The sequence below is a fragment of the Carcharodon carcharias genome, chromosome 7 (assembly GCF_017639515.1).
Source record: "Carcharodon carcharias isolate sCarCar2 chromosome 7, sCarCar2.pri, whole genome shotgun sequence".
Lineage (NCBI taxonomy): Eukaryota > Metazoa > Chordata > Chondrichthyes > Lamniformes > Lamnidae > Carcharodon > Carcharodon carcharias.
The window spans coordinates 8,284,549-8,309,815 of NC_054473.1; the positions used below are offsets into that span (position 1 = coordinate 8,284,549).

Below are 25,267 nucleotides of genomic sequence, written 5' to 3' on the forward strand. Positions count from 1 at the left end.
TGTGTGTGTGTCTCACTCTTTTAAAAAGAGCCAATGAGCTTCTTTGCTGGAGACCCGTCAGCCCTCCCTCTCTCATTGGTTGAATGTCATTATTAGTGAATGCGTCGCCCAGTTCATGTCTACTGCTTAGACTGTGGGCTGTCTGGCGCCAGTGGAGATATGGGATGGTTTCAGTAACACAAAAACCACTGGTGCTTTGCATTTTTACCAACCTTCCGTCCAGTGCCCTTTAATGCACTTTTCTCTCTCTCTCTCTCTGTCTATCTCGCTGGTGTGGTGATACCCAACCGCAGCACCCGGATAGAAGTTTCAACTTGCCGGAGAATACAATAGCTGATTTTTATTCCTTCCCCTGGAGTTGTTTGTGCTGAACTTTATAATACTTGTGAGTATTTTTTTTTTAAAAATGCACTGTGCGTTTGTTTAACGCGTTCGGACAGCGAAGAACCATTGGGCTGCGCGGTCTCTGATTTAATTTTAGTTTTGAGTATCTGTGGAAATTCACTTTGTTTAAAGAAACGACCTTTTCGGATTGTTGCAGGTGTGAGTCGGACGGGTCAGCGTTTTAACTCGTGGAGAAGCCCGAGACGCGATCAGATCACCGAACCCATTCACCAGACAGGACTTTCAGTTTTGCTTTTGAGTCCAAATAACTGACACCCTTACCTTTCCCCCCACCCCCACCCCCCTCCTCCCCCCCCACCACCCCTCCTTCCCCCACCCCCCCCCCCCCCCACCCCAAACAAGAGGGTGATCATCGGAAGAGGTCATGGAAGTTGCAGCAGATCAGCCTCGCTGGATGACTCACGCTGTCCTAAACGGTCAGCACCCTGACTCCCATCACCCGAGCTTATCTCACAACTACATGGAACCCACTCAACTCCTGCCTCCCGATGAAGTCGACGTGTTTTTCAATCACCTCGACGGCCAGGGCAACCCGGTGTCCCCGTACTACAGCAACTCTCCCCACGCCCGGGCTAGCGTCTCATATCGCCAGGCTCACGGTAAGTGGCCACTCTCTCCTCTTTAAAAACACCCGCACTCCCACCGCCCCGCAACCCTCACCCCCTCCCCATCCCCGCGCCCTCACCACCTCAAAATGCGCAATTTCTGCGTTTTTTTATTTCCATTTCGAATCAACAGTTCCAACTTGCGCTGGGCAACAACAAAAAAAAAACCCAACACGGGTCGCCCCGCTTCCTCGCTTGAGTTTCACTTCGTTCTGAGCTCCTCATTGATTAAAAATAAAAAGGAGGAAGCAGCGAGCGCCAGTTTTTTTTTCTCTCTCCGTAAATATGTAAAACCTCCCCAAATTTCGCGAAGTTGATTTATATGAAAAGCACAGAGGGAGAGAGAGAGAGAGAAAGGCCGAGGGAGACCAAACAAAAATCGTCTTCTTCCCGGATATGAAGTCAAAAGTTTTAGAAACCGTAGCTTTTGTAGATAGCTAATAATTCAGGATATCACTGTGTGTGTGTGTGTGTGTGTGAGGTTACAGGGAGAGGAGGCCCACATTAGCTTTGCTCTTGTCTCTCTCTCTCTCTCGGTTCAACTTTTGGGTCCATTGTTTGGAAGTTGGGTAACTTTTTATTGTTTGATGTGTTGGATTGGTAAAAGGAAGGGGAAGTGTATATATAAATATACTCCGGTTGGTGCTCCGTTATTAAAAAAAGGAATGTCTCACAAATTGTTTGCAGCCCGCCTGACGGGGAGCCAGGTTTGCCGGCCCCATCTCCTCCACAGCCCCACCATCTCCTGGCTGGATAGCGGGAAGACGCTTTCGGCGGCGGCGGCGGCGGCGGCTCACCATCACCACCACAACGCCACGGCTTGGACCGTCAACCCGTTCAGCAAAGGGCCCCTGCACCCGGGCGGAGCAAGTGGCATCTCTGTGTACCCCGGCAGCAGCTCGGCATCCCCCCTGTCGCAGGCGGCGGCGGCGGCGGCGGCCGCGGCGGCGGCGGCGGCCGCGCACTCCAGCCCCCATCACCTCTTCAGTTTCCCGCCCACTCCGCCCAAGGACGTGTCTCCGGACCTGGGAGCCCACAGCTCGGTATCTCCCTCCAGCTCGGCGGCGGCGGCGGCGGCGGCAGCAGCAGGTCGGCAGGATGATAAGGAATCCATTAAGTATCATGTATCTTTGGCTGAGGGTATGAAACTGGAATGTTCTAGGACCACTATACCATCGCTTGGAACAAGTGCACCATCCACTCACCACCCTATACCCACCTACCCTTCTTATGTACACGGTACCCACGAATACAGCAGCAATCTCTTCCATCCCAGTGGTCTCCTTGCCGGCGCCTCTAATTTCACAACTAAATCCAGGAGCAAAACACGGTCATGTGCCGGTAAGCAACTGCATTTTTAAATTAGAGAGAGAGAAAAAAAAAATTAAAAACAATTATATCTTAAAATAAACTCCGTTAAAAATTACTCTTACCCACTGTCACTGTTTAATCTTCCAATGCTTTAGGTATACTTTACAAAATAAAAACCAACCCCTCCTTGAATTTCCCCGCCCCAGTATTAATAATCATATCGCCTCCTCAGTGAACGACTGACGTCGAAAGGCACCTTCATTATTAAGCTTGTACCGCGAGAACATCAAAAAAACAAAGACAAGTTTTTAGTTTTAAATATATTCGTAGATACATTTTAAATAAAGCGCGTTTATTTTTTAAAAACCCATTTATGTAAAGTAGTTTCATAGGAATGAATCTTCAAAGGTTGAAAGTGAACATATCAATTATTAGATCAAATGTCACGTTTTTCGTCTTGTTTTGAATATTGGGACAGTTTAATTGTAAACGACCTTTTAAAATTAATCACATGATGAGCGAAACAATTAAGAAATGCGCATCGGTTCCTGCCCCAGGCCCTAACCTTAAAAATACGTCCCTTTGCGAGCGAGGGCGCGAGCACTCGATTAAAAGTTTTACAAGGGTGGAGGGAATTAATTAAGAACAGCTCTGGAGAATTGGAAACGCCCATTCATCACCCCCCCCCCCCCTCCCCACCCACCCCCACCCGGCCACCTTCACAGCCTTGTCAGTAAATCAGACCGTGTTTCTATTCGGTTCATCACTCGCTACCTCCCAACATCAATGCCCCACCGACCCGTGTAAACACAACGTGTTAACCCAGCCACTATGTCTGCCCATCTCTGTCTCTCTCTCCCCCATTCTATTGGGGCAAATACAAGTCACAAGCCGGATGACAGGGGTGATTCTCACTGCGCCCCTACATCCCCTACACATCTCTCCACCCCCCACCCCCCTGCCTCTAGATCACTATACACGAATACAGGCCGCACAATAATCATTCTTAGAGGATGTGCACACGAGACATCAAATTGCCAATTCGTGCATTTATATATATATAAAAATGTGGACCAATATTTGTTAGTTATCTGGAAATACCTTGAAGTACAGGGTCGGGGATGGGTTAGATGTGGGGGTTGGGGGGGGAGGGGGAAGGATAGTTACAGTTTTATGTGTTTGGCTTCAGCAGATTGATCACAAGAAGAAAAATAAGTTGACTAGTTAAAAACTTTTTTTCTGATGACTTAATTCACGACCTTAAAGAAAAAAAGCTTGAAAGATTATATATTTTTTATATGACCGTGTATCTGTGGTGAGGTCTGTTTTACACCCTGTGGGGGTTGTAATTGATGGGGTTGATGTGTCTTGTTTCAATCAGAACCGCCCTCTCACCTTGCGCTGAAATCAGACATTTAATGATCCGCGCAGCAGATTTAACGTTGCGAGGAACTGAGGCGCTTTTCAGTCTTTTATTGCCCCAAGCAAATTGTAGTTAAAAACAAGTTATGAAACAAGATGAAATGAGAATAATACGAAATAAGAAAATGAAACTGTTCGGATACCAGCAGCAGAGGTTTGCCCGCATTAGGCTTGTTCCTGGCGAATTGACCGAAAAATCAACAACAGTGCAAATTAAAAAAAAATAAACTGCCTTCGATGTGGGGGTGGAGTGTTAGTTTATGTTGCTGTTTCTTTTCTTGGTGCACTGGAGCTAATTTATTCTGAAATTTAAACTATTTAAAATTTGGGTCAGTGATTTTTGTAAAGGTGGAAAATCACAAGCGTCTGTTCTGGTCACAGTAAATATTTAATGTAAACTAACTCTTGTTCCGGGGTGGTGGTTTCTATTATGGGATGGTCCTGGACTTGTAAGAGTTGCCGAATTGTATCTATTGCAGCAGTTGTTGTGCACCCAGAATCTTTCTCCACTGTCACGTTTACTGTCATCATGTCGGTTAAATCTGTTATGTAAATAACGCGTAATATTTCGAGGGTTTTTATCCTGTGAATAGCGCCTCGCGTCCTGTCTCTTAACTACTATATCAAGTTCCCCTTTGGGTAAACAGACCTTGCGAATTGTTTCTGCTGTTTTTCCTGAAGCTCACCGATTTTCACTTTGTCCGGAAACCGCCATGCGAGGGGACAGCATGGTGTTCTGTTTTCGGTGTTGTTTTGGGGGGAGGTTAAAAAAAAATAAATCTAGTCACCGCCAGCTTGTTAGAAAACAGAAGGATTTGCAGTTGGGAGACGAGGGTGGGAAGGAAGGGATTCAACTACTTATTTGGCGAGTGAATTTCTTTTAAAAAAAAACACTTTAGCCAATCGACTCGATTCACCACTGGCCTGCTGGATTTCCTTCTCTCAGAATGTGCTGTGTCACATATAAATAATGCATGTGGTAACAGATACACACTTAACAGTGGAATCCCCGTCTAATCATTGGAAACCTGCTGAACAGGGCAAGGTGATTCCCTGTCCCACTCGTTGGCTCCTGCCCTTCTGAATCGCTGAGGGGTACCCGTGTGTTCGAAAATAAAGATTATTATCAATTATTTCATTGAAATCTGTTAGTTTGTTCCCGCTAGCCCCAATTCAATGGCTGGGTTGAAATTTATGAGAATATTAAAAAAAAAACCCATCAGGAGATAGATTGAGGGGAGGGATAACAAATTAGAGTTTTATCACAGAGAGCATGATTGTTCCTTGATAGGGATGTTGGGACGCCAAAGTTTTTGGTCCCTGTATTTTACAGTGTTTAGTAACTGCACTGTGTACATTATTGTTCCACTTTCCCAGTGGTTGTACCTGGGTTCGTTACATAGAGAACACACTGGCTTTGCTTGTCAGATTGGACAATATCTTCGTAAGCAAAATTATTCCAAAATAAATTAGCAATTTATCTTTCATTGATCAGTTGACTGGGTGCTGTTAGCGGAGGTTTTACTTCGACTTATGTTACGTACACACTGTGTGTTCAGGCTTTTTTTTTCTTGGCTCCCAAGTGATATTAAATCTCTCATTTCTATCTGGTTGCAGAGGGCCGGGAGTGCGTGAATTGTGGAGCGACCTCTACTCCGCTGTGGAGGAGAGACGGAACAGGACATTACCTGTGCAATGCCTGTGGCCTTTACCATAAGATGAATGGTCAGAACAGACCCCTCATTAAACCGAAAAGGAGATTGGTAGGTTTCTCATGTGTGTGAGGCGGTGGGGACAATCGTAAACCTTCCTTCTAAACCATTGCTGACCATTTCAGCTGAGGAGCACTTAACTAAGGTGCACGCATAGTGCCTGAGATTATGGGCGTAGGGAACTGTGAATGTATGTGTGTGTGTGTGTGTGTGTGAGAGAGAGTGTGTATATTTGTGTGCGAATGTACTTTCTATAATTAAAAATCCGCACCAGAGACCACGCCAATTACCAAAGCAGATTGCTAATGATTTAAACATCTTTAAGCAGCTAGACTTCTCATAGCTTCAACCAAGGCAGCTGAAAACAATACGTGCAAAAATAGATCATATATTATATAAGTATCATTTACATTGACGGGTATAAGGAAGCCTTTCGGAGGTGAGCCTGTGCTGCATTCTGTGTCCACACCTTAACCCATCCACTTCAAAACAGAAGTGGTAAAAAAAATAATTCGCCTTCTGCCCAGTAATGGCGGCTGCAATTCATGAAACAGTGGTTTCTTCATTTTTAAAAAAATAGAATTCGGTGCTAATTAATTTTAACATTGAAAGCAAGCAGGGTAAATGTTAGGTCCCAGAGGAAATAAGAGAAAAGTGGGTTGGTGGAATCTCTTATAGCTCTTTTTTAGTTGTGACAATCGGAAGGGACAATTCATGATAGTAGAGATCAAAACCAGGAGGGTGGAAAAAAGACAGTATTTATTTAATAATATTTTTGTTCAATATTTATTTGCTTTTTAATACCAGACTCATAATGAAACAGTCTGGATTTATCCATACACTGTTCCCAATGTGTGTGTGTGTGTGTGTAGATATATTTATTTTTTTTAAAAAACAGTTTTCTTTGTGGTAATGGCCAATAATTTGCACTTTCGTTTGAGTGGTTTTAAATAGCCTTTATAAATACTGACAGCATGTTCCGAACCGGATGTCTGTTTGCTAAAGATAAGGAACTAGGCTGTTGTGTTCCGTGACCAGTGAGAGAGAGAGGGAGAGAGAGAGAGAGAGAGATTTTCAAGTTTCTATCGAGCAGCCTTGTTAAAAATCCTGCCGTTCTGATCAGTGAGGGAGGGGTGGGGGTGGGGGGGGGGGGGGGGGTGGTGGAGAGAGGAAGATAAAATAATGCAAGTCTGAAAAGCTTGCCAATCGCCAATCGGTTTCACAAATCTATTCCCTGGAATTGGAGGGAGTTGAAATCAAACAAAGATTGCCACGAACTCGCCTTAGTTTTGTTTGTATTGTAACCGCTTCTAGCGGGTTTCCGAGAGCCTCTCTCCCAAAGGCCAAAAAGGTGGGGGGGGGGGGGGGGGGGAGTGGAATTGATCTGAAACTAAAATATGTTCCCCTCACCTGCAAACTCTGGCTTTGCTCTGCACCCCTCAGTGCATGCGCGCGCTCAGTTCTTTCGATGGGAAGGAATTTGATGAGGTGAGAGAAGTTGGAATTCGGGTGATCCTGGAATAATTCTTGGAATTTTAATTCCGTTAAATATAGTCCACGCCGGGAATGTGGCATAAACATTCACAAGGCAGATTTTGGAATAGCAAATTTCCCCCTAACGCTCTGACCGTGTGGTTTGCGTATATGTGTGTGTGTATATATATATATAAAAGAACGTTATTTCAGGGAACTAACCGGAGGGAGAATGCAGATTCGTTCCTGGGTGAAATCGTTAACGGGTTTAACGCTAACGACACCGCTGCAGAATAAATAGCCTTTTTTTTTAGAAAAGGAAGGATTTATGTAAAAATCGGTCAGATTAAACGGCATCTTGGCAGGTTCCGCGGCTGGGAATGTTTACTTTGTTCCCAGCACTATGTGCCAGTAGTTTTGTACAGTCCACCTTGTATGAGGACAGGGTGGAACACATTGTAAGCCTAGATCGCGGTTTTTTTTTTAACCCGATTATTTAACCCCTCTCACCCGCCCACAAAGCCGAATTGACATTTTATTTGTTTGCAGTCGGCGGCCAGGAGAGCCGGGACTTCTTGCGCCAACTGTCAGACCACCACCACTACTTTATGGCGACGGAATGCAAACGGGGACCCCGTGTGTAATGCCTGTGGCCTGTACTTCAAACTACACAATGTGAGTGATCATTCCAGTCAGATTACTAACAAAATAACAGCGTAGAATTCTTAAATATTCTCGGGGTGGGCGGGGGGGGGGGAAGAGTGAAATAATCGGTACCAAAGGGGGAATGATAGGGTCTTGGCCCTCAAGAAACTGTTCTGTCTTTTTTTGATGGGGAGAGAGCAGCTCAGCCTCGATAAATATTGTATCAGGGTTTGGAATGTATTTCTGTTCACTATAATTGCCTTGGCCCGTTTCCTAGGTTTCAAAGTGCATCTTAAATTAAGCAAGGGACTGATTTTAAGAGGGTTTGTTTAACTGTGAGTGCCCCTTCATAAATTATACGTTTATACACTTAAACTAATTCCAACCTTTTGTGCATCCATCTTATTTTCTTTAAAATTATAGAAGTTGTGAGTTAACACATAACTCTTCCTCAGAGAAGCAGCCAATAATATTTAACTCACTCTGTTAGCTCGACTTAAAATTTAAAAAAATGACCCCTGGAATTAACCAATAGGAGTCAAAAGACAAAAATAAAATTGACCTTTCTTTTAAAATATAATAATTTATTACATAAATAAGAGATGAAATTTTCCAGCTCTTTTCCTTTCTATTCTCTGTCTGGAACAAGCAATATTTTGGTTAAACCTCTGAATATTTGGATACTGGAACTAAAGTCAATTCTCCAACTTCCATTAGATTTAAAGGTCGATTTTCATTCTCTCCCACTGTTACAAATGTCAAGTTGAAAAGTCTTTTTGTCGATTACCCTCAGTTAGTGCTTAAGATAATTCGTTTTAGATGAAAGAAACTAGGCCAGTTATCTGACAGCTGAGAATAGAAGTGTCTACATTGTTTAAATGTTCTATGTTTAAGATAGTTTGGCAAAACAATTACTTTTCCCAATTTGTAAACTTGAGCCATGGGACAATTTTCGCTCCACTCTTTGTTTTTTTCCCACTTGTTGAAAGTTATTTATTCTCTTTAAGCTTTTAAGGAAAAAAATAAACCCTCCCATCTGACCTTATTTAAAAGTCTTAGTAGCCCTATTGGTTTGTTTATCATGCCCTCCCGCCTTCCCATTGTGCTGCATACCACTTCTCAGTGAATCCTGGGCCCCAGACAGCCCTGCACTGACACCATTGTTGAGTTGACGCTGGGAGCTGTAGTCGTGCCACTGTCCAAGAAAGGATGAAGGACACTCAGCCCATGAAAGTAATGTTAAACCTGTTCCCTCGCAGCTACTTTCCTCTCCATCTTCTTGAGGTGTGGCTCCATGGGCTTTGTGTGGGAGGCTAGCTTCCCAGTGGGTACATACCTTTGCCTCATCCTAGATGCTTGCTGGCTAATCCTAAGGGGCAGTTGGATATCTTTGGATTAACGTTCAGGCTGAGTTGAGTCTAGCTGTTAACAATTCAGCTGCCATAATAATGTTTCGAGCCCTAGCAAGTATTTGGGGAGATGGGGAGGCAAGGATGGGGAAAGGGGGTGGGGAGAGGGGGCCGATGGATTATAATCCAGGAAATTGACACACACTGGTATATTTTGATGTTAGGTTTACATGAGAACTGTGTGAATTTAGACTTGAACATTTGCTAGAGCAGCTACAGGAGACATACTGTTTACTGTCATGTTCTCTTTCCACGAGACAGGACCATTGCTTCCCCTCCACCTCTCTCTATGGTACGACAGGATAGGTTTGGAGGGTAAAAGCATAAACACCTGCACTGTACCAGCACTTCAGTTACTCGATGTACAATTAATCTTATCCCAGCATAGAAATGGGAGTCATTTTCAGGCATCCTGTGCTAAACCTTAACCCTACCTCTTTGACTAGATGTTTAGTCACCTGTCCTATTGCCTCCTTTGGTGCTGACTTCTATCTGGTCAAACGTATCGGATCATTTTATTGTTTTAACGGTGCAAGCTGTTTTCATTAATATACTGCATTTATATTTTACATTAATTAATGTAGAAATATTCACACGTTCTTAATGTGTGAAAACACTCAGCTACTTGTTGGTGCTGAAGCCTGCTGTTAGGTGGTTCCGTGGGTACTGCTCTTCCTTTGCCTCAGAAGGTTTTGGGCTTTAGTCCCAATCTAGACAGTTGAGCATAAAGTCCCAACTGCGAGTCCAGTGCAGTACTGAGGGAGTGCTGCACTGTTGGAGGTGCTGTCTTTTGGTTGCGATGTTAAACCAAGGCCCCATCTTATGTAGATCGTAGAAGATCCCAGGCATTATTCCAAGAAAGAGGATTGCATTTCTTTCCACTGCCCTGACTAATGTTCATAGCATAGTGCTTTTGTTACTGGATTGGTAATCTCAAAGCCTGGATTAATGATCTGGGTACAAGTCCCACCATGGTAACAGGAGAGTTTAACTTTAATTAAATAAAATCTTGAATTAAAAAGCTATCCTGGGATTTTCTGGTTGCAGGCGAGGCGGCGCGCCAGCCAGAAGTCCATTGACTTGCGGTGGGACCGGAACCTACCGGCGGTGGGTGGGTGCAGAACATCCCGATCCTAGTATCTGTAATCGAGACCAGGTTCTCGTAAAAACCCATCCGGTTCACTAATGCCCTTTAGGGAAGGAAATCTGCCATCCTTACCCGGTCTGGCCTACATGTGACCCCAGACCCATAGCAATGTGGTTGACTTTTAACTGCCCTATGAAAGGGCCTAGCAACCCACCCAGTTATATTCAAAGAGGCAGCTCAGCATCACCTTCACAAGGGCAATGAGGGATGGGCAATAAATTCTGGTCTTGCCAGTGAGGCCCACAGCCAGAGTAGGTTAAAAAAAGCACTGCGCAGCCACAGTTTAACCCTGATAGTCCCCTGAATGAGGTAAATCTACTGCAGCTTCTGACCTGGTTCATCACTGTCCATTAGTGCACAATGTACAATATGGCTGTTGCTGATCTGAGTGGGATTCTTTTTCAGAGAGCTTTGCAGGACCATCTTGGGGAGCTTGTCTCACACCCACTGAAATATCACCGGTGCAGGGCAGTCTTTTCCAAAGGGGAGATTGGCAGGGCCATGGGGACAGAGCTGCACTGATTAAATAACTCTTGCAAAGAGCTGGCACATGTGTGATGGGCTGAATGGCCTCCACCTGCATTGTATAATTCTTTGATAAGCATAAACTGACCCAAAGACAACTAAAGGTTGAACTGACATTATTATAACCTGCTTTATTGGACCACAAGAGACGTGCCCGATTACCCCTGTCTGCACCTGTAAGGCACAAAATAGCAGCTTCATCACTGATATTTTTTACCTTTGGGGAAAGAAAAGGAGGGAGAGAGCGATCACTCTCAAGCATTGCTGCTTTGAGGCAAGTGCTGAGGAGTTATTCTGAGGCTGATGACAAATCCATTTGAAAGTTAGGAGCTGTGCTGATTACCAGGCATAGTACTCATCTGAGTAAACCACAGTTTTATGCTGGAGTGAGTGCTCATTCTATAAGTGACTAGCGATGAACGAGATGACACCTAATGCATTCCTCAGTCCACCGTCTTATTGCGGAGTCTTCAGTTTTACTTTAAATGGGTTACCAATTCCACTAACACAACTTGTATTAATATTGTGCCTTTAACATGGTAAAACATCCCAAGGGGCCTCACAGAGGCAAGATAAGAGACATGGGGATGTACTAGCAATGCATTTGGAGTCCATTCATTATCACACCCTTGCCTGTTGGCACAATGAGCTTTGGTGGCAGTGGTTAGGCTGCCTCAATCAGCATCAGTGACCCTGGGGTGATGGAGGTGAAGACAGTCAGCCCAGAATTCCCACTGTTGATTGATGTTCAGTCACCAGTTGGACGCAGGGCGAGCATGAGATTCTGTAACTGGCAGATATGCGTTTAAAGGAAAATGGGGGAGAAAGGAATAGAAGGAAAAGCTGATAGGATGAGATAAAGAAGGGAGAGAGGATCCTAATAAGATCATAATAAGAAATAGGAGCAGGAGTAGGCCATTCGGCCCCTTGAGCCTGTTCCGCCATTCAATAAGATCATGGCTGATCTGACTGTGGCCTTAACTCCACTTTCCTGCTTGTTCCATAAGACCATAAGACATAGGAGCAGAAATTAGACCATTCGGCCCATCGAGTCTGCTCTGCCATTCAATCATGGCTGATAAGTTTCTCAACCCCATTCTCCCGCCTTCTCCCCATAACCTTTGATCCCCTTACCTATCAAGAACCTATCTACCTCAGTCTTAAATACACTCAATGGTTCCCTGTAACCCTTAACTCCCTTGTCAGTCAAAAATCTGTCAAACTCAGCCTTGAATATATTCAATGACCCAGCCTCTGCTGCTCTCCGCAATTTCTCTGGGGCGAAAAATTCTAAAGAGAGGAGGTTCCTGTGGAGCATAAGCACCAGAATTGGATTGAATGGCCTGTTTCTGTGCTATAAGTTTGATGTAATTCTATGCCATTCCTTTCAATGGCATCATAGCTCGTGGATAATCATTGTCTGGTGGCAGCACACCCCTTCCCCAATGCGAGTCAATGCTTTGGGGATAGAATCAGAGGAGCAGAACCAAAAAGGAATGAGCATCGATGGGCATCGACTAAACCCAGTTGGGTCGGTAGTTGGTTGTCTACACTGACAACCTTGCTCTGAAAACCTGGCAGTGGTTCATAGAAACAGACAGAGCCTTTGAGGTGATCTGTATCTTAACTCTGTATCTACCTGCCTTGGTTATGTAGCCCACGATGTCCTTACCCAACAAAATCTATCAATCTCTGTTTTGAAATTTTGAATGGACCTTCCAGCTTCAACAGCTTTTTTAGGGAGAGAGTTGCAGATTTCCACTCTGCTTTGTGTGATTAAGTGCTTCCCACCATCACCCCTGAATGGCTTGGCTCCAAATTTAAGGTTATGTCCCCTTGTTTTGGACCCTCTCCACCAGGGGAAATAGTTTCTCTCCACCGAACTTCATCAAAGCCTTTCATCACCTTGAACACCTCAATTAATCTTCTGTACATGAGGTTCAAAATTATGAGGGGCCCGGAGAGAGTGAAAAAGGAAAAATTGTTTCCATTGGCCTAACAGCTGAGAGCCAGAGGGCACTGATTCAAAGTATCCTCCCTCCCTAACAGCACGGTGGGTGTGCCTACACCACACGGGCTGCAGCGGTTCAAGAAGGCAGCTCAGCACCATCTCCTCAAGGGGCAATTATGGCTGGGCAATAAATGCTGGGCCCGGCCAGCGGCGACCATCTCTCGTTAAAGAATAAAAACAAATAATGTTTAGCAAAAGAGTCTTTAAGGCGACACGAGGAAAAGCTTTTTTATGCAGTGGGTGGTTAGAATCTGGAATGTGCTCATGAAAGCATGATGGAAGCAGATTCAATTGAGGATTTCAAAAGGGAATTGGATAATTAGCTGAAGCGATAAAAATGTAGGGCTTGTGGGAAAAGGGCAGGAGAGTGGGAATTAATAAATTGCTCTTGCAGATAGCCGGCAGAGACATGATGGGCTGAATGGCCTCCTTTGGTGCTGTGTCATTCTAGAATTCTATGCATCTAGGGATTACATCTAGTCTGTGAATCCTGCCCTTATAATTTAACCCTTTTTAGTCCAGGTATCATTCAGTGAAGATTGTTGACGTAGTTTCTGTTTTGCATTTTGCCCCATTTAGGTGAACCGGCCCCTGACGATGAAGAAGGAAGGAATTCAGACCCGGAACCGGAAGATGTCGAGCAAGTCAAAGAAAAGCAAGAGGATGTCGGATGGTTTTGAGGAGCTGTCCAAGTGCATGCAAGACAAGGCGTCGTCCTTCAGCTTGGCGGGTCACATGCAACACATGGCGCACCTGCCCCAATTCAGCCACGCAGGTCATGTGCTGCCCACGCCCACCCCCATTCACCCATCATCCAGCCTCTCGTTCGCGCATCCCCACCCCTCTAGCATGGTGACCGCCATGGGCTAGGAGGAATGGGAATCTCCCTCGGAGGAAGTGTGTGAGAGAGAGAGAGAGAGAGAGACAGGAGAGAAGCAAGAAAAGCAAACGGCACGCAAGGTTTATGCCTTTATCTTTTTTTAAAAGAGAAAAGAAAAATCAAGGACAAAGTGTTGTTTGAAAACATTGCGGGGTTTGTGGGGGGCTGGGATATGAGTTACCCCAATGTTTGCTCGGTTGTCTTGGCAAGACTTTTGGGTGGGAGAGTTTCAAGTCAAATTAAATAATCATTTGACTGTACTCTAAGGACACACCGGAGAGACTGTGCCTGACTGGCATTGCCCTGTTCAGACTGATTTGAGAGACAAAAAGAGGGAGGACCACGTCAAGAAAAGTATAAAGGACTGTTGTCCTTGTTATCCATGTGAATATTGTAAATCTGAGAATTCGGGATAAATTGATTGCTAAACCCTAATAGCTGATGCTGGATTCTTTTCTTTTTTCATTGTAAAAAACAAAAAAAAAACACTCACAAAAGATAAGCGAAGCCACTTAACTTTGAAGTATATTTCTTTCTGTTTGCCTTGCTTTAATTATTTCATGATGTGCAGATATTTTTTTTTGAGAGGGAGGTTTTCTGCTGATTCTATGTGGCAGTGTAGACGGCATGGGAGACAGGTGTTGGGTTGTTAGGAGTGGTGGTGAGGTAAATGTGCCATCTGGTGCGGGGTCAGAATGTGGCCCACGGTGACCCCTGGGTTTAGTCGTTTGTCTATGTCGAGTTTACTAGTGTAAAGTGGATCAGGTAGACGCTAGAGTCACTGGTTTTAGCCCTAGCCCATCTCAACCTCCACCTACTGTGTTAGAGAAGGTAGGAGTATGGGGGCTGGGATAGGCAGGGCTCTCAATGCCATCTGGCAACTCTGGCTGTAGTAAGGATAGGGTAGGGCCCAGTGTGATGAGCTCCATGGCAAAATAGCCAGCTGCTATTTATTTGTGAGCTTGGGTGAAGAATGTCAGTTAGAAGAGATGCCGGGGAGGGATTGAGGGAGGGCACCTGGACCCCAGGGGGGAGTAATCCTAGCAAGACAGGAGGATGGACAAGCTGTGTCTGGGAATGAGGAGGTTGTCAAAGCCAGCACCCATTAATGAATCAGTCTCTACCTTCCAAGTCAGTTCTCAGTGTCAGATACACACCAACTTTGTAAGTGAAGAAGAGATGTCATTGTAGATAATTAATTGTTGTACATTATTATTAATACCACAAGCTAGCAGATACATTCGCATGAATTCTTCAGAAAGTTTACCATCTTCGTCTTATTTTAATTTAAGGTAACAGAATTGCTGCTTCCACTTTAGACTTAAAAGGGACATTGTGCCTTTAACACAATTATTCAGCAAAAGAAAGGCCCAATATCCAAGGATATGTTGGGAGCAAGTGAACCAGTTGCAACACTATTTACTGTATTCCAGAACACTTCAGCCATAGCTTAGATCTAAGAACATGCCACCAAATCAAACAACAACAAAAAACAATTCGCATTTATATAGCGCCTTTAATACAGAGAAGCGCCTCAAAACGTGTCAAATGAGCGTAAATCAGACAAAATTTGAAATGGAGTCACATAGGGAGATTGTAGGGCAGGTGAACAAAAGCTTGGTGAAAGAGGTAGTTTTTAAAGGAGGAAGGTATTTGAGAGGAAGGAGTTCAGAAATATTACCATGGATTTTACTGTTGGTTGTTTTGAGAAACACACTTGTTTTATGATGGTCATTTGGTTTGAGTTCTGCACTATCAGCTTTCAAAATCAATGTGCTGTTTAAATTAAACTTGATCTTTGCTACATTGTAACTTGGGAGCTTAAAATTGAACTAATGAAATAGTAGAGGTCTCACCATTATTTTAAATGTCCAATTATAACTCTGAAAACTTATTTTTGCAAACAATTCCCATCTCCTCCTCTCACACCAAACCTATCCACTTTGATTATTCACCAGATGAAATCAATCCGCATTGTGCGGTGTTGAACTGGACATGGGGAGGAAGGGGAGAGAAGAATGTCCTATTAAATACATTGTCCTCTGCTCCAATACTTGTGCTTGCACCATGTGAGTTTCTACATGGTGGAAGGGGAAAGGATATTCCTGTCCATGTTCTTGAGATCTGATGATTATATTGTGTCTTTGGGGACTAGGAGGATCCCGGGGAGATGGGTTGACAAGCAGAGCAGCTCACACTGTAAAAACTCCCAGGAGCTGCGATTAGTGAGCATCTTTCTCTTCTCGAACCTTGAAATGTTTTCTGTTCTGGGCATCCCATCGAAATAGCAACTGGAAATAAACTGTACAGTCCAATATTACAGTGTTTGACTATAACAGTGACTGGATGATAGCTCTTTTGTTGTGTTTTGCCTTGAGAATTTGCAAAGGCGTGATACAAATGCAAGTTTGCTCTTTCATTCCATTCCACTCCTGAACATGTCTTAGATAGCATGTATGTAAGCGGCATTTAAAAAAAAGACAAATAAAATACTTTAGCAGTCTGGGTTTTCCTTGGGATGGTATAAAGTGGAAGTAAAGGGAGACAGCAAACTTTATTTTCAAGTGGTAGTCATGTCATTTTTCTTTTCAACTTCATAAATAATAAATCGGGTTGTTAAAAATATTTCATGAATATTTCTCAAGGACTGAACAGCCATATTAAAAATCCGCTTCAAATGTTTATAGGATGGTTTGCTGGTGGCACTCAGTATATATAGCTGCACTTTGTATAGGTTATGTATAATATTGGAGGGGGCAGAAGAGAGGGAGGGCAATTAATATCACGTGAGATACAATTTTAAAAAAATCTTTTTCTCTTTCGTCGAATGAATTGACACCCGGTGTGTGTTTTTTAAAATATGGTACAGCTGAATATTAATTAGAAAGGAAGCTGATTTTTTTTCATCTGGGAATGTCAAGGCAGGGGAGAGTTACTGACAAAAATATTTTTTAAGAAAAAAAACTAAAAAAAAAATCAGAATAAGAGGACAAGGTGCAATATATTGTCACTCACTGCAGTGTAGTCTCTTCAGCAGTGAAGATTTTTAAATTATTTTGTATCTATCATCATAAACATTTTGTTTTCTCGCAGTATTTACATTCTTTACCTTGTTTTATTTTTTGTTGGTAGATTAAGTTATTGGTTAAATATGTACAACATGTTTATATAATTATCTGTATAAATGTGTATGTTATCATCATTATTCCTCATGAACATTGCTAAAAGTGATAATAAAAAATGATAAAAACATTTTTTTTTGCAACCAACATTTGTTTTTAGCAACGATTTTTAACTTCTTTCTGGTGATTGTCAGTGTGAGAGCTCCAGGAGAAACTGAAATGTTTCTTCATAGAGTGAGAGATACAACTACAGAGTAAAGCTCTCTCTACACTGTCCCACTCAAACACTCCCAGGACAGGTGCAGCACAGGGTTAGATACAGAGTAATGCTCTCTCTACACTGTCCCCATCAAACACTCCCAGGGCAGGTACAGCACAGGGTTAAACACAGAGTAAAGCAAAGGCGTAAACCTTCACTCGATCATGCAAGGTGCTCCTGTGAGTGCATGTCAGGAAATTGCAAAGTTTGAGGCCATTATTCAGCACCCAAGTTGGAGACTGGGTTTGCTGCAATTCCTGAAATGTGTTCAGGACACATGTAAGAGTGAAAACAGTAGAAAATGCATCCATGACATCAGTTAGGGGCAAACTAGGGGGAGTTTCATACTCGTAGAGTAAGGGTGTCTGCATTTAGGACTGAGAAATTTCTTTACTCAGAGGCTGGTGACTATTTGGAACGCTGTACTCCAGAGGGCTGTGGATGCTCAGTCGTTGAGTATATTTAAGACTGAGATCGATAGATTTTTGGACACTAAAGGAATTAAGGGATACAGAAATAGAGCAGAAAGATGGAGTTGAGGTAGAAGATCAGCCATGATCCCACTGAATGGCAGCATGTGCTCGAAAGCTTGAATGGCCTACGCCTCCTATTTCTTATATTTTTTTATGACCATGTGTGCATTGTGTGAGCAGAGATGGTCCAGGTCTGTTTCATGTGGATCTGCTAGAATTTGTGGCAAGAAGAGTGTTTGAGCCACCTGAATCTCAGCTCACTATGGTGGGGCCACTAGGCCGTGGAAGTTCATTTAGATTTCGAATTGAGATAAATTTTACAATCAATAATTTTTCCAAGTAAAATATTAAAATACAAAAATGATAGCGAGAGCAGAGTAAAATAACATATTGACCGTTGGATTAGGATGTTTATGTTTTGAGGGTTCAAAGCTTAACAGTCATTAGCGTTTATTCATTGTGATGTTGCATTGGACTATGCTTAAAGCTAGTCACTTTACGTCGTCATTTTGAGTTCTGTAGCTGGAGTTGCTGTGATATCTGTCTGTGGATAACAACTGTGGAGTTTGGCAGCGTTCTGATGAAAGAATGGCAGAGTTGATCTCATCTGTTTTTGAGTGTCTCCAGAGTGCAATTGCGTAAGGCATCGGAGAAACTGTGGGAATTAGGACCTAGAATGGCTCTGCAAGTCCTTTTCTGAACACTTTCAATCGCTTTACATTGCTGCTTTGTAGTTCCTTTTGAATCACAAGGGGAGTAGGGATGGAGTATGGTGATATAACAGATGGAAATGCGTGGCCTTCACTCTGGTGTAGACCTGTGGTCAGGAGCTTACCCGGTTACACTCCTGTGAGGCGCCTTGGGACATTTTACATGAAAAGCGCAATATAGATGCAAGTTTTTACTAAAAATAGAACAAATTTCCAATTTGGGTTTCTCTGCCAATCATTTCTTGTTGGGTGAGGCTCCCTCTTTCGCTGCTTGAAGAGTCTGTCTCAATCACAAGGTCAGTTGAAGTCCCCACGGTGCACAAGTTATAGTCCTTTTACCATCCATGCTAATTGTTTGTTGTGTTAATTGATGTCTAAACAACTTCCTCAAGTTCTGTGGAGAGAGAAAAAGAGTTAACATTTCAAAAAAGAGTCATATTGGACTCGAAACGTTAACTCTGTTTCTCTGTCTCCACAGATGCTGTCAGGCCTGCTGAGTTCCAGCACTTTCTGTTTTCATTTCAAATTTCCAGCCTCCGCCGTGTTTTGATTTTATTCTCAAGTACTGTACTGGGAACACACCAAACTCATTTCATATTGGAGTTTGATCAACAAATGGAGAGAGTCCCATCCCTTTGGGCAGGATTCAAAACCCACTCCCAGATATTGTCCACGCTTTTAGAGGTTCACTTCAGATAAGGTGTTAAAATGACATTCTACCTGTTGAATTGGCGAAGGATTCCAAGGCATTATTTGAAGGACAGGTGGAAGTTCTCCTGATGTCCTGGTGAACATTCCTCCCTCAATCAAGTTGCATAGACTAGGCTTGCATTCCCTTGAGTAATGAAGGTTATGGGGTGATGTGATTGAGGTGTTTACCTTGTTATAAGTCTTCCGTAGGGTAGATAGAGAGAAATTATTTCCTCCAATGGAAATATCAAGAGGGAGGGGACATGATCTTAATATTAGAGTCAGGCAACTTAGGAGGGAAGTCAGGAAGCATTTTTTCACACAAAGGTTAGTGAAAATGTGGAACTTGCTTCTGCAAAAAGCTGGATGCTGAGAGCTTTCAGGACTGAGAATGTTACACGTTAGTTGGCAAATGTTATGAAGGGACACGGAACAAAGGCAGATAAATGGAGTTGAGGTACAAAATGACAGAACAGACTTGAGGGGCTGAATGGCCTCCATCTGCTCCTCACTCCTTGTGGCTGGGCCTTGCTGTGGCATGTGACAGGCTCCTGCCAATCACTGCCTGGGCTTACAGGGGTGTAAAGGTCACGGCACAAAGGTTACGGTCAGGGCTCCAGCAGCAAGCGATGAATGTCTGCAGGTGGAAAGGAAACTAAGCCGGTTAGGGAGTGGTGAAATGAAAAGTTAAAAAAAAACAGTGGGGAGGGGGTGTGTTTAGTGAGAAAGAACTCAGCCTGTTGATACCTCAGAGTGGGCCAGAGGATCCATGAACTTATATTTTAAGGTATGGTTAACTCATGGAATTTTGCAAATCACTAACAGGTCTGAACCCTGCTTGGTGCTGGCCCTGCCTTCCTGTCGTCGCCCTCTGTCATGACTCTGACACAGTTGAGGTGTCTTGTTTCTGTGATTTCTGCAGTGTTATTGGACATTGGTTTTGAGAGGGCCGAGCATAAATAGGACATACCAATAAATCGCGTGGATTTGCGTCCTGTCATATGTCAATTTGGTGACTCATTTTTTTTTTCTTGTTCTTTCAGGCTGAGATAAGGAATATATTAAAAAAAATAACAGTTTTGGTCCTTTCTCACTGGGCTGGGCTGATTTGAGAAGTTTGCATGTTTTTAGTAAAAGGGGAACTGACTGGGCATTGAGGGAGAGTTGCAACAAGTAGCACTTTTATTACATAGAAATTCCAGGAAAAGTTACTAAAAAATTTGACAGGAAGAATGTAAAAACTTGAATGAACCTGCATTCCTATAGCTCCTACTTTGACTTCAGGATGTCCCAAAGCACTTTATAGCCAATTAAGTCACTGTTGTAATGTACAAATAGTCAGATAGCCCCGAAGGTCGAAAAATGTCAGCTGTGACTCTCTGCGTAGCAATCTTGATTCTGAGGGGAGCTCTGCACTATTGGGGTTGTCGTCCTTTGAATGAGCTGTTAAACTGAGGCCCCATCTGCCTTTTCATGTGAAAGCAAAAGGCCGCACGGCCATTATTTCAGAGAAGAGCAGGGGGTAGTTCTTCCCGGTGTCCTGGGCCAATATTTATCCCCAAACAGCATCACTAAAGACATAACTACCTGGTTATTTATCACGTTGCTGTTTGTGGGAGCTTGCTGTGCACAAATTGGCTGCTGCATTTCCTACATTGCAACAGTGACTACACCTCAAAAGAATGTCATTGGCTGTCTAATGCTTTGGGATGTCTTAAAGTCATGAAGGGCGCTGTAGAATTGCAAGTCTTTTCTCAGTTGTACCCTGAACGAATAACATTCAGAAACAACTCAAAGGTCCCAGAGGCCACACCTCCAACATTGTCAGTCTCCGATATGATCTCCTCCTCTCTCAGACGAAAAAGACTGTTTATAGAATCAAGACTGAGTTCCCCTTTGCTCTTTACCCACCCGCATTTTCACAAACGAATCCCTGACTGGCTGTGATTTCACAGCGTAGGAACCGGAAGTGAATGGCTTTCAACAGGAAATACTTAATGTGTCAACCGCCGGCCCCCCCCACCCCACCTCCCGGCCCAGTCCCAAAAGAAGATGACATGCCCGCAGCTTCATTGAAGTACGAATGCACGCAAAATTAGTAGAAAAACTCTTCCAACTGTCCCCCATCTACCAGCAAAAGCTTGATCGCTTTTGTAGAAACTCAAGCCTCTGTGGTTTGCACTGTGGTAATGCAGATGATGAAAGAGTGGCAGTTATCTGCTCTGAACTTGCAGCTCAAACAAACCAATCAAGCTGAAACCCTACATATGAACACATTGCAGTCCGATTGTTTCCTATGTAAGTGTTATAAATAGCAGCGGATTGCAAGCACAAATAATATTTCCTGAATATGGCCTGTAATGGTTTTACAATAAGCACAATTAATGCTCACAGATAAAGTTTTATTTCCTCTGCTTGAGTCAGTTTGCATGGCCTCTCGCTACCCATTAGCAGGCGGAGCTGAATGCGATTGTCATTTGAACGTAGAATCACAAGAATCATGAGGCGTAAAGGAGACCATTTGGCCCATCGTGTCTGTGCCAGCTCTTTGAAAGAACTATTCAATAAGACCCAATGCCCCTTCTCTTTCCCCATTGTCTTGCAAATCTTTTTCCTTTCAAGTATGCATCCAATTCCCTTTTGAAAGTTCCTATTGAATCTGTTCCCACCATTCTTTCAGGCACAAATCACAACAACTCACTGTGCAAAAAAAGTTTTCTCATGTCGCCTCTGATTCTTTTACTATCATCTGTGCCCTCTGGTTACCAACCCTTTTCCAGCTGGAAACAGTTTCTCCTTATTTACTCTGCCAAAAGCCTTCATCATTTTGAACATTTTTATTAAATCTCCCCAAAGCCTCTCTGCTCTAAGGAAAACAACCTCAAGCTTTCCAGTCTCACCACATTAAATAAAATCCCTCATCACTGATAGCATTCTAGTAAATGTCCTCTATATCCAGACATCCTTTCAACAGGGTGATATCTAAACTTGGACACAATACTCCATCTGAGTGTATAACCTACTCACTGACGCTCGGTTTGGGTTCTGCCTGGACCACTCAGTCCCTGACCCCATTACAGCCTTGGTTCAAACATGGACCAAAAAGCTGAACTCCTGAGGTGAGGTGAGAGTGACTGCCCTTAACATCAAGGTAGCATTTGACCGAGTGTGGCATCAAGGAACCCTAGCAAAACTGAGTCAATGGGAATCGGGGGAAAACTCTCCATTGGTTGGATTCATAACTAGCACAAAGGAAGATGGTTGTGGTTATTGGAGTTCAGTCATCTCAGCTCCAGGACATCACTGCAGGAGTTCCTCAGGGTAGTGTCCTCCTCCTAACCATCTTCAGCTGCTTCATCAATGACCTTCCTTCCATCATAAGGTCAGAAGTGGGGATGTTCACTGATGATTGCACAATGTTCAGCACCAATCATGACTCCTCAGATACTGAAGCAGTCCATGTCCAAACGCAGCAAGAACTGGACAATATCCAGGCTTGGGCTGACAAGTGACAGTTAACATTCATGCCACACAAGTGCCAGACAATGACTATCTCCAACAAGAGGGAATCTAACCATTGCCCCTTGATATTCAATGATACTACTGTCGCTGAATTGCATTGACCAGAAACTGAACTGGAATAGCCATATAAATACTGTACTATAAATACAAGAGCGGGGAAACCACCAACTGGAAGTTCCCCTCCAAGCCACTGACCATCCTGACTTGGAAATATATCGCCATTCCTTCACTGTTGCTGGATCAAAATCCTGGAACTAACAGCACTGTGGGTGTACCTACACCACATGGACTGCAGCGGTTCAAGAAGGCAGCTCATTACCACCTTCTCAAGGGCAATTAGAGATGGGCAATAAATGCTGGCCCAGCCAACGAAGCCTACATCCCATGAATGAATAGAAAAAAAGGTTAGAGGCTAGGAATTCTGTAGAGTAACTCATTTCCTGATTCCCCAAAGTCTGTCCACCATCTACAAGATACAAGTAGGAGTGTGATGGAATACTCTCCACTTGCCTGGATGAGTGCAGCTCCAACAACACTCAAGAAGCTCGACACCATCTAGGAAAAAGCAGGCTGTTTGATTGGTACCACATCCACAAATATTCACTCACTCACTCCACATCGACGCACAGTAGCAACAGTGTGTACCATCTACAAGATGCACTGCAGCAACCACCAAGGCTCCTTCGACAACACCTTCCAAACCCATGACCACTACCATCTAGAAGGACAAGGGCAGCAGACACATGGGGACATCACAAGTTCCCCTCCAAGCCACTCATCATCCTGACTTGGAAATATATCGCTGTTCCTTCGCTGTCACTGGGTCAAAATCCTGGAACTCCCTTCCAACAGCACTGTGGGTGTACCTACACCACATGGGCTGCAGTGGTTCAAAGGTGGCTCACCACCACCTTCTCAAGGGCAATTAGGGATGGGCAGTAAATGTTGGCCTAGCCAACGATGCCCATGTCTCATGCATGAATAAAAATTAAACCAGAACCCTAAGCAGTATTTTATATAGGTACAGCATAATCTCATTGCGTTTTGAACTCTATTCCCCTATTAATAAAACCCACGATCCCCCGTTCATTTTAACAGCCCTCTGAACTTCCCACCATCTTCAAAGGTTTGTTTGTCTACAGCCCAGACTTCCCCATTCCTGCACCCCATTTAAAATTGTACGATTATTGCCTGTCCTCATTCCTCCTACCAGAAAGCATCAATTCACACTTCTGTGCATTAAATTTCATCTGTCACTTGCTTGCTCATTTCACCATTCTGTCTGTTCCCTTCTCAAGTTTGTTACTAACCTCCACATTGTTTACATCTCCAGTTTTGTATGATATGCGATCTTTGAAATGATGCCTTGTATACACATCTCAGCCCACCTTTCAACAACCACAATCATTTACATTTATATAATGCTCTTAACATAGTAAATCATCCCAAGGTGGATTGAAGGAGGGTCATCAAACACTGAGCCAGAAATGGAGATATTAGGACAGGTTACCAAAAGCTTGGTTTACAGATTTGGGTTTTAGGAGCATTTTAAAGAAGGAGAGAGAGATAAAGAGGTGGAGAGATTTAGGGAGGGAATTCCAGAGCTTAGGGCCTGGATTGCTGAATACACTAAAGCCTATGAAATAGTCTCAGGAATAGTCCATCTTGCCCTTCGAGCCTGCTCTGCCATTCAATAAGATTACAGCTGATCTCCTACCCCAATTCTGCCTTCCCGCACCACCCCTTGGGTCCATTAGTGTCCAAAACTTAACTGACATCTGTCTTAAATATACTCATCAACTGAGCATCCACACTCTCCGGGGTAGAGAATTCTAAAGGTTCACAATCCCCTCAGAGAAGAAATTTCTCTTCATCTCAGTTTGAACTGACTCCTTAAACCACCTTGCAGTAAATTAAACAACTGGCTGGGGTGGAAATCACCCTGTACCAGACACGGCTACAGAAAGGAATGATCAGGGCCAAAGTTTTTTCCTGGACTTGTTTCGACTGCCCAAGGGCCTTGGAGAGGAATCTCCCAGATTTTCTATTCTCCCAGGTTTTTCTCTGTTTTGTTGCCTCTCCTATGGCCTTTTTATTGGTGGAGTGAGAGTGCATACAGCCTTGACACTAAGTATCACAGTATTGCTGGACAGTCTGGATGGGTCAGGGAGTGTATTTCTGTCTGACAGTGTTTGTAGATCTGCAATCTTGAGCAATGTTATTTTCTCTGTTTTCTTAAGATGGGATGAGTGAGTGACTAAGAAACAAATAAGGATTGTTCCCTGGGGACAGTATAGTATGTGTCAAAATCTTTAAACTGATCTCGTTACCTGAAGCCTTCAATATAACAAATGGCTGTCGGTTCCTCTAATTGTCATCCACCTCCACTGGGGAATTCATCACTTTACTCACTGCACAAAAAGTTCTTCCTGATTTCACTCCCAAACATCCAAGTTTTAATTTTAAAATTGTTCCCCTTTGTTTTAGATTCCTCCACAGGAGAACATGCTTTCTATAGGCCCTGGCCAATATTTATCTTCCAGCCAACATCACTAAACCAATTTATCTGGTCACGGTCTCATTGCTACTGCATTTCCTACATGACAACAGTGTCTACACGTCCAAAGTATTTTGCTGGCAGTGTAACTCTCTGGGATGTCCGGAGGTTGTGAAGGTGCTTTCTCAAGGCAAATGCCTCCAAATATGAAATTTTCTTTTTCATTTGACCTTATCAAAGACTCTAACATTTTCAACACCTCAATGAGGTCAATCCCTCAGATATGAGGAGAAATGGGGCAAAGGTGGGTAATTGCTGTTAAGGTACGGATCATTCATTATCTCACTGAATAGCGGAAGAGGACCAAGGGACAGTGGCCTCTTCCTATTCCTAAAGCTTCTATGCTTCCTGGCCAACATTCCTCCCTTTTGAAAGGCATTAGTTGTGCA

At 43.5% G+C, this 25,267-nt stretch overlaps 1 protein-coding gene across 2 annotated transcripts; it reads left to right on the plus strand.

Annotated features, from left to right (window-relative positions):
- The first annotated feature begins 743 nt into the window (after positions 1–743).
- On the plus strand, positions 744–16,793 carry gata2b (GATA binding protein 2b). 2 transcript variants are annotated; one of them, XM_041191954.1, is made up of 5 exons: positions 744–1,004; positions 1,698–2,351; positions 5,361–5,506; positions 7,478–7,603; positions 13,245–16,793. In XM_041191954.1, the coding sequence occupies exons 1-5, from the start codon at positions 770–772 to the stop codon at positions 13,533–13,535; spliced, it is 1,452 nt and encodes a 483-aa protein (XP_041047888.1). In that variant the 5' UTR covers positions 744–769; the 3' UTR covers positions 13,536–16,793. The 2 variants fall into 2 exon arrangements, with proteins under 2 accessions (XP_041047888.1, XP_041047889.1); XM_041191955.1 differs by having other exon boundaries at positions 1,698–2,099.
- Positions 16,794–25,267: the final 8,474 nt, after the last annotated feature.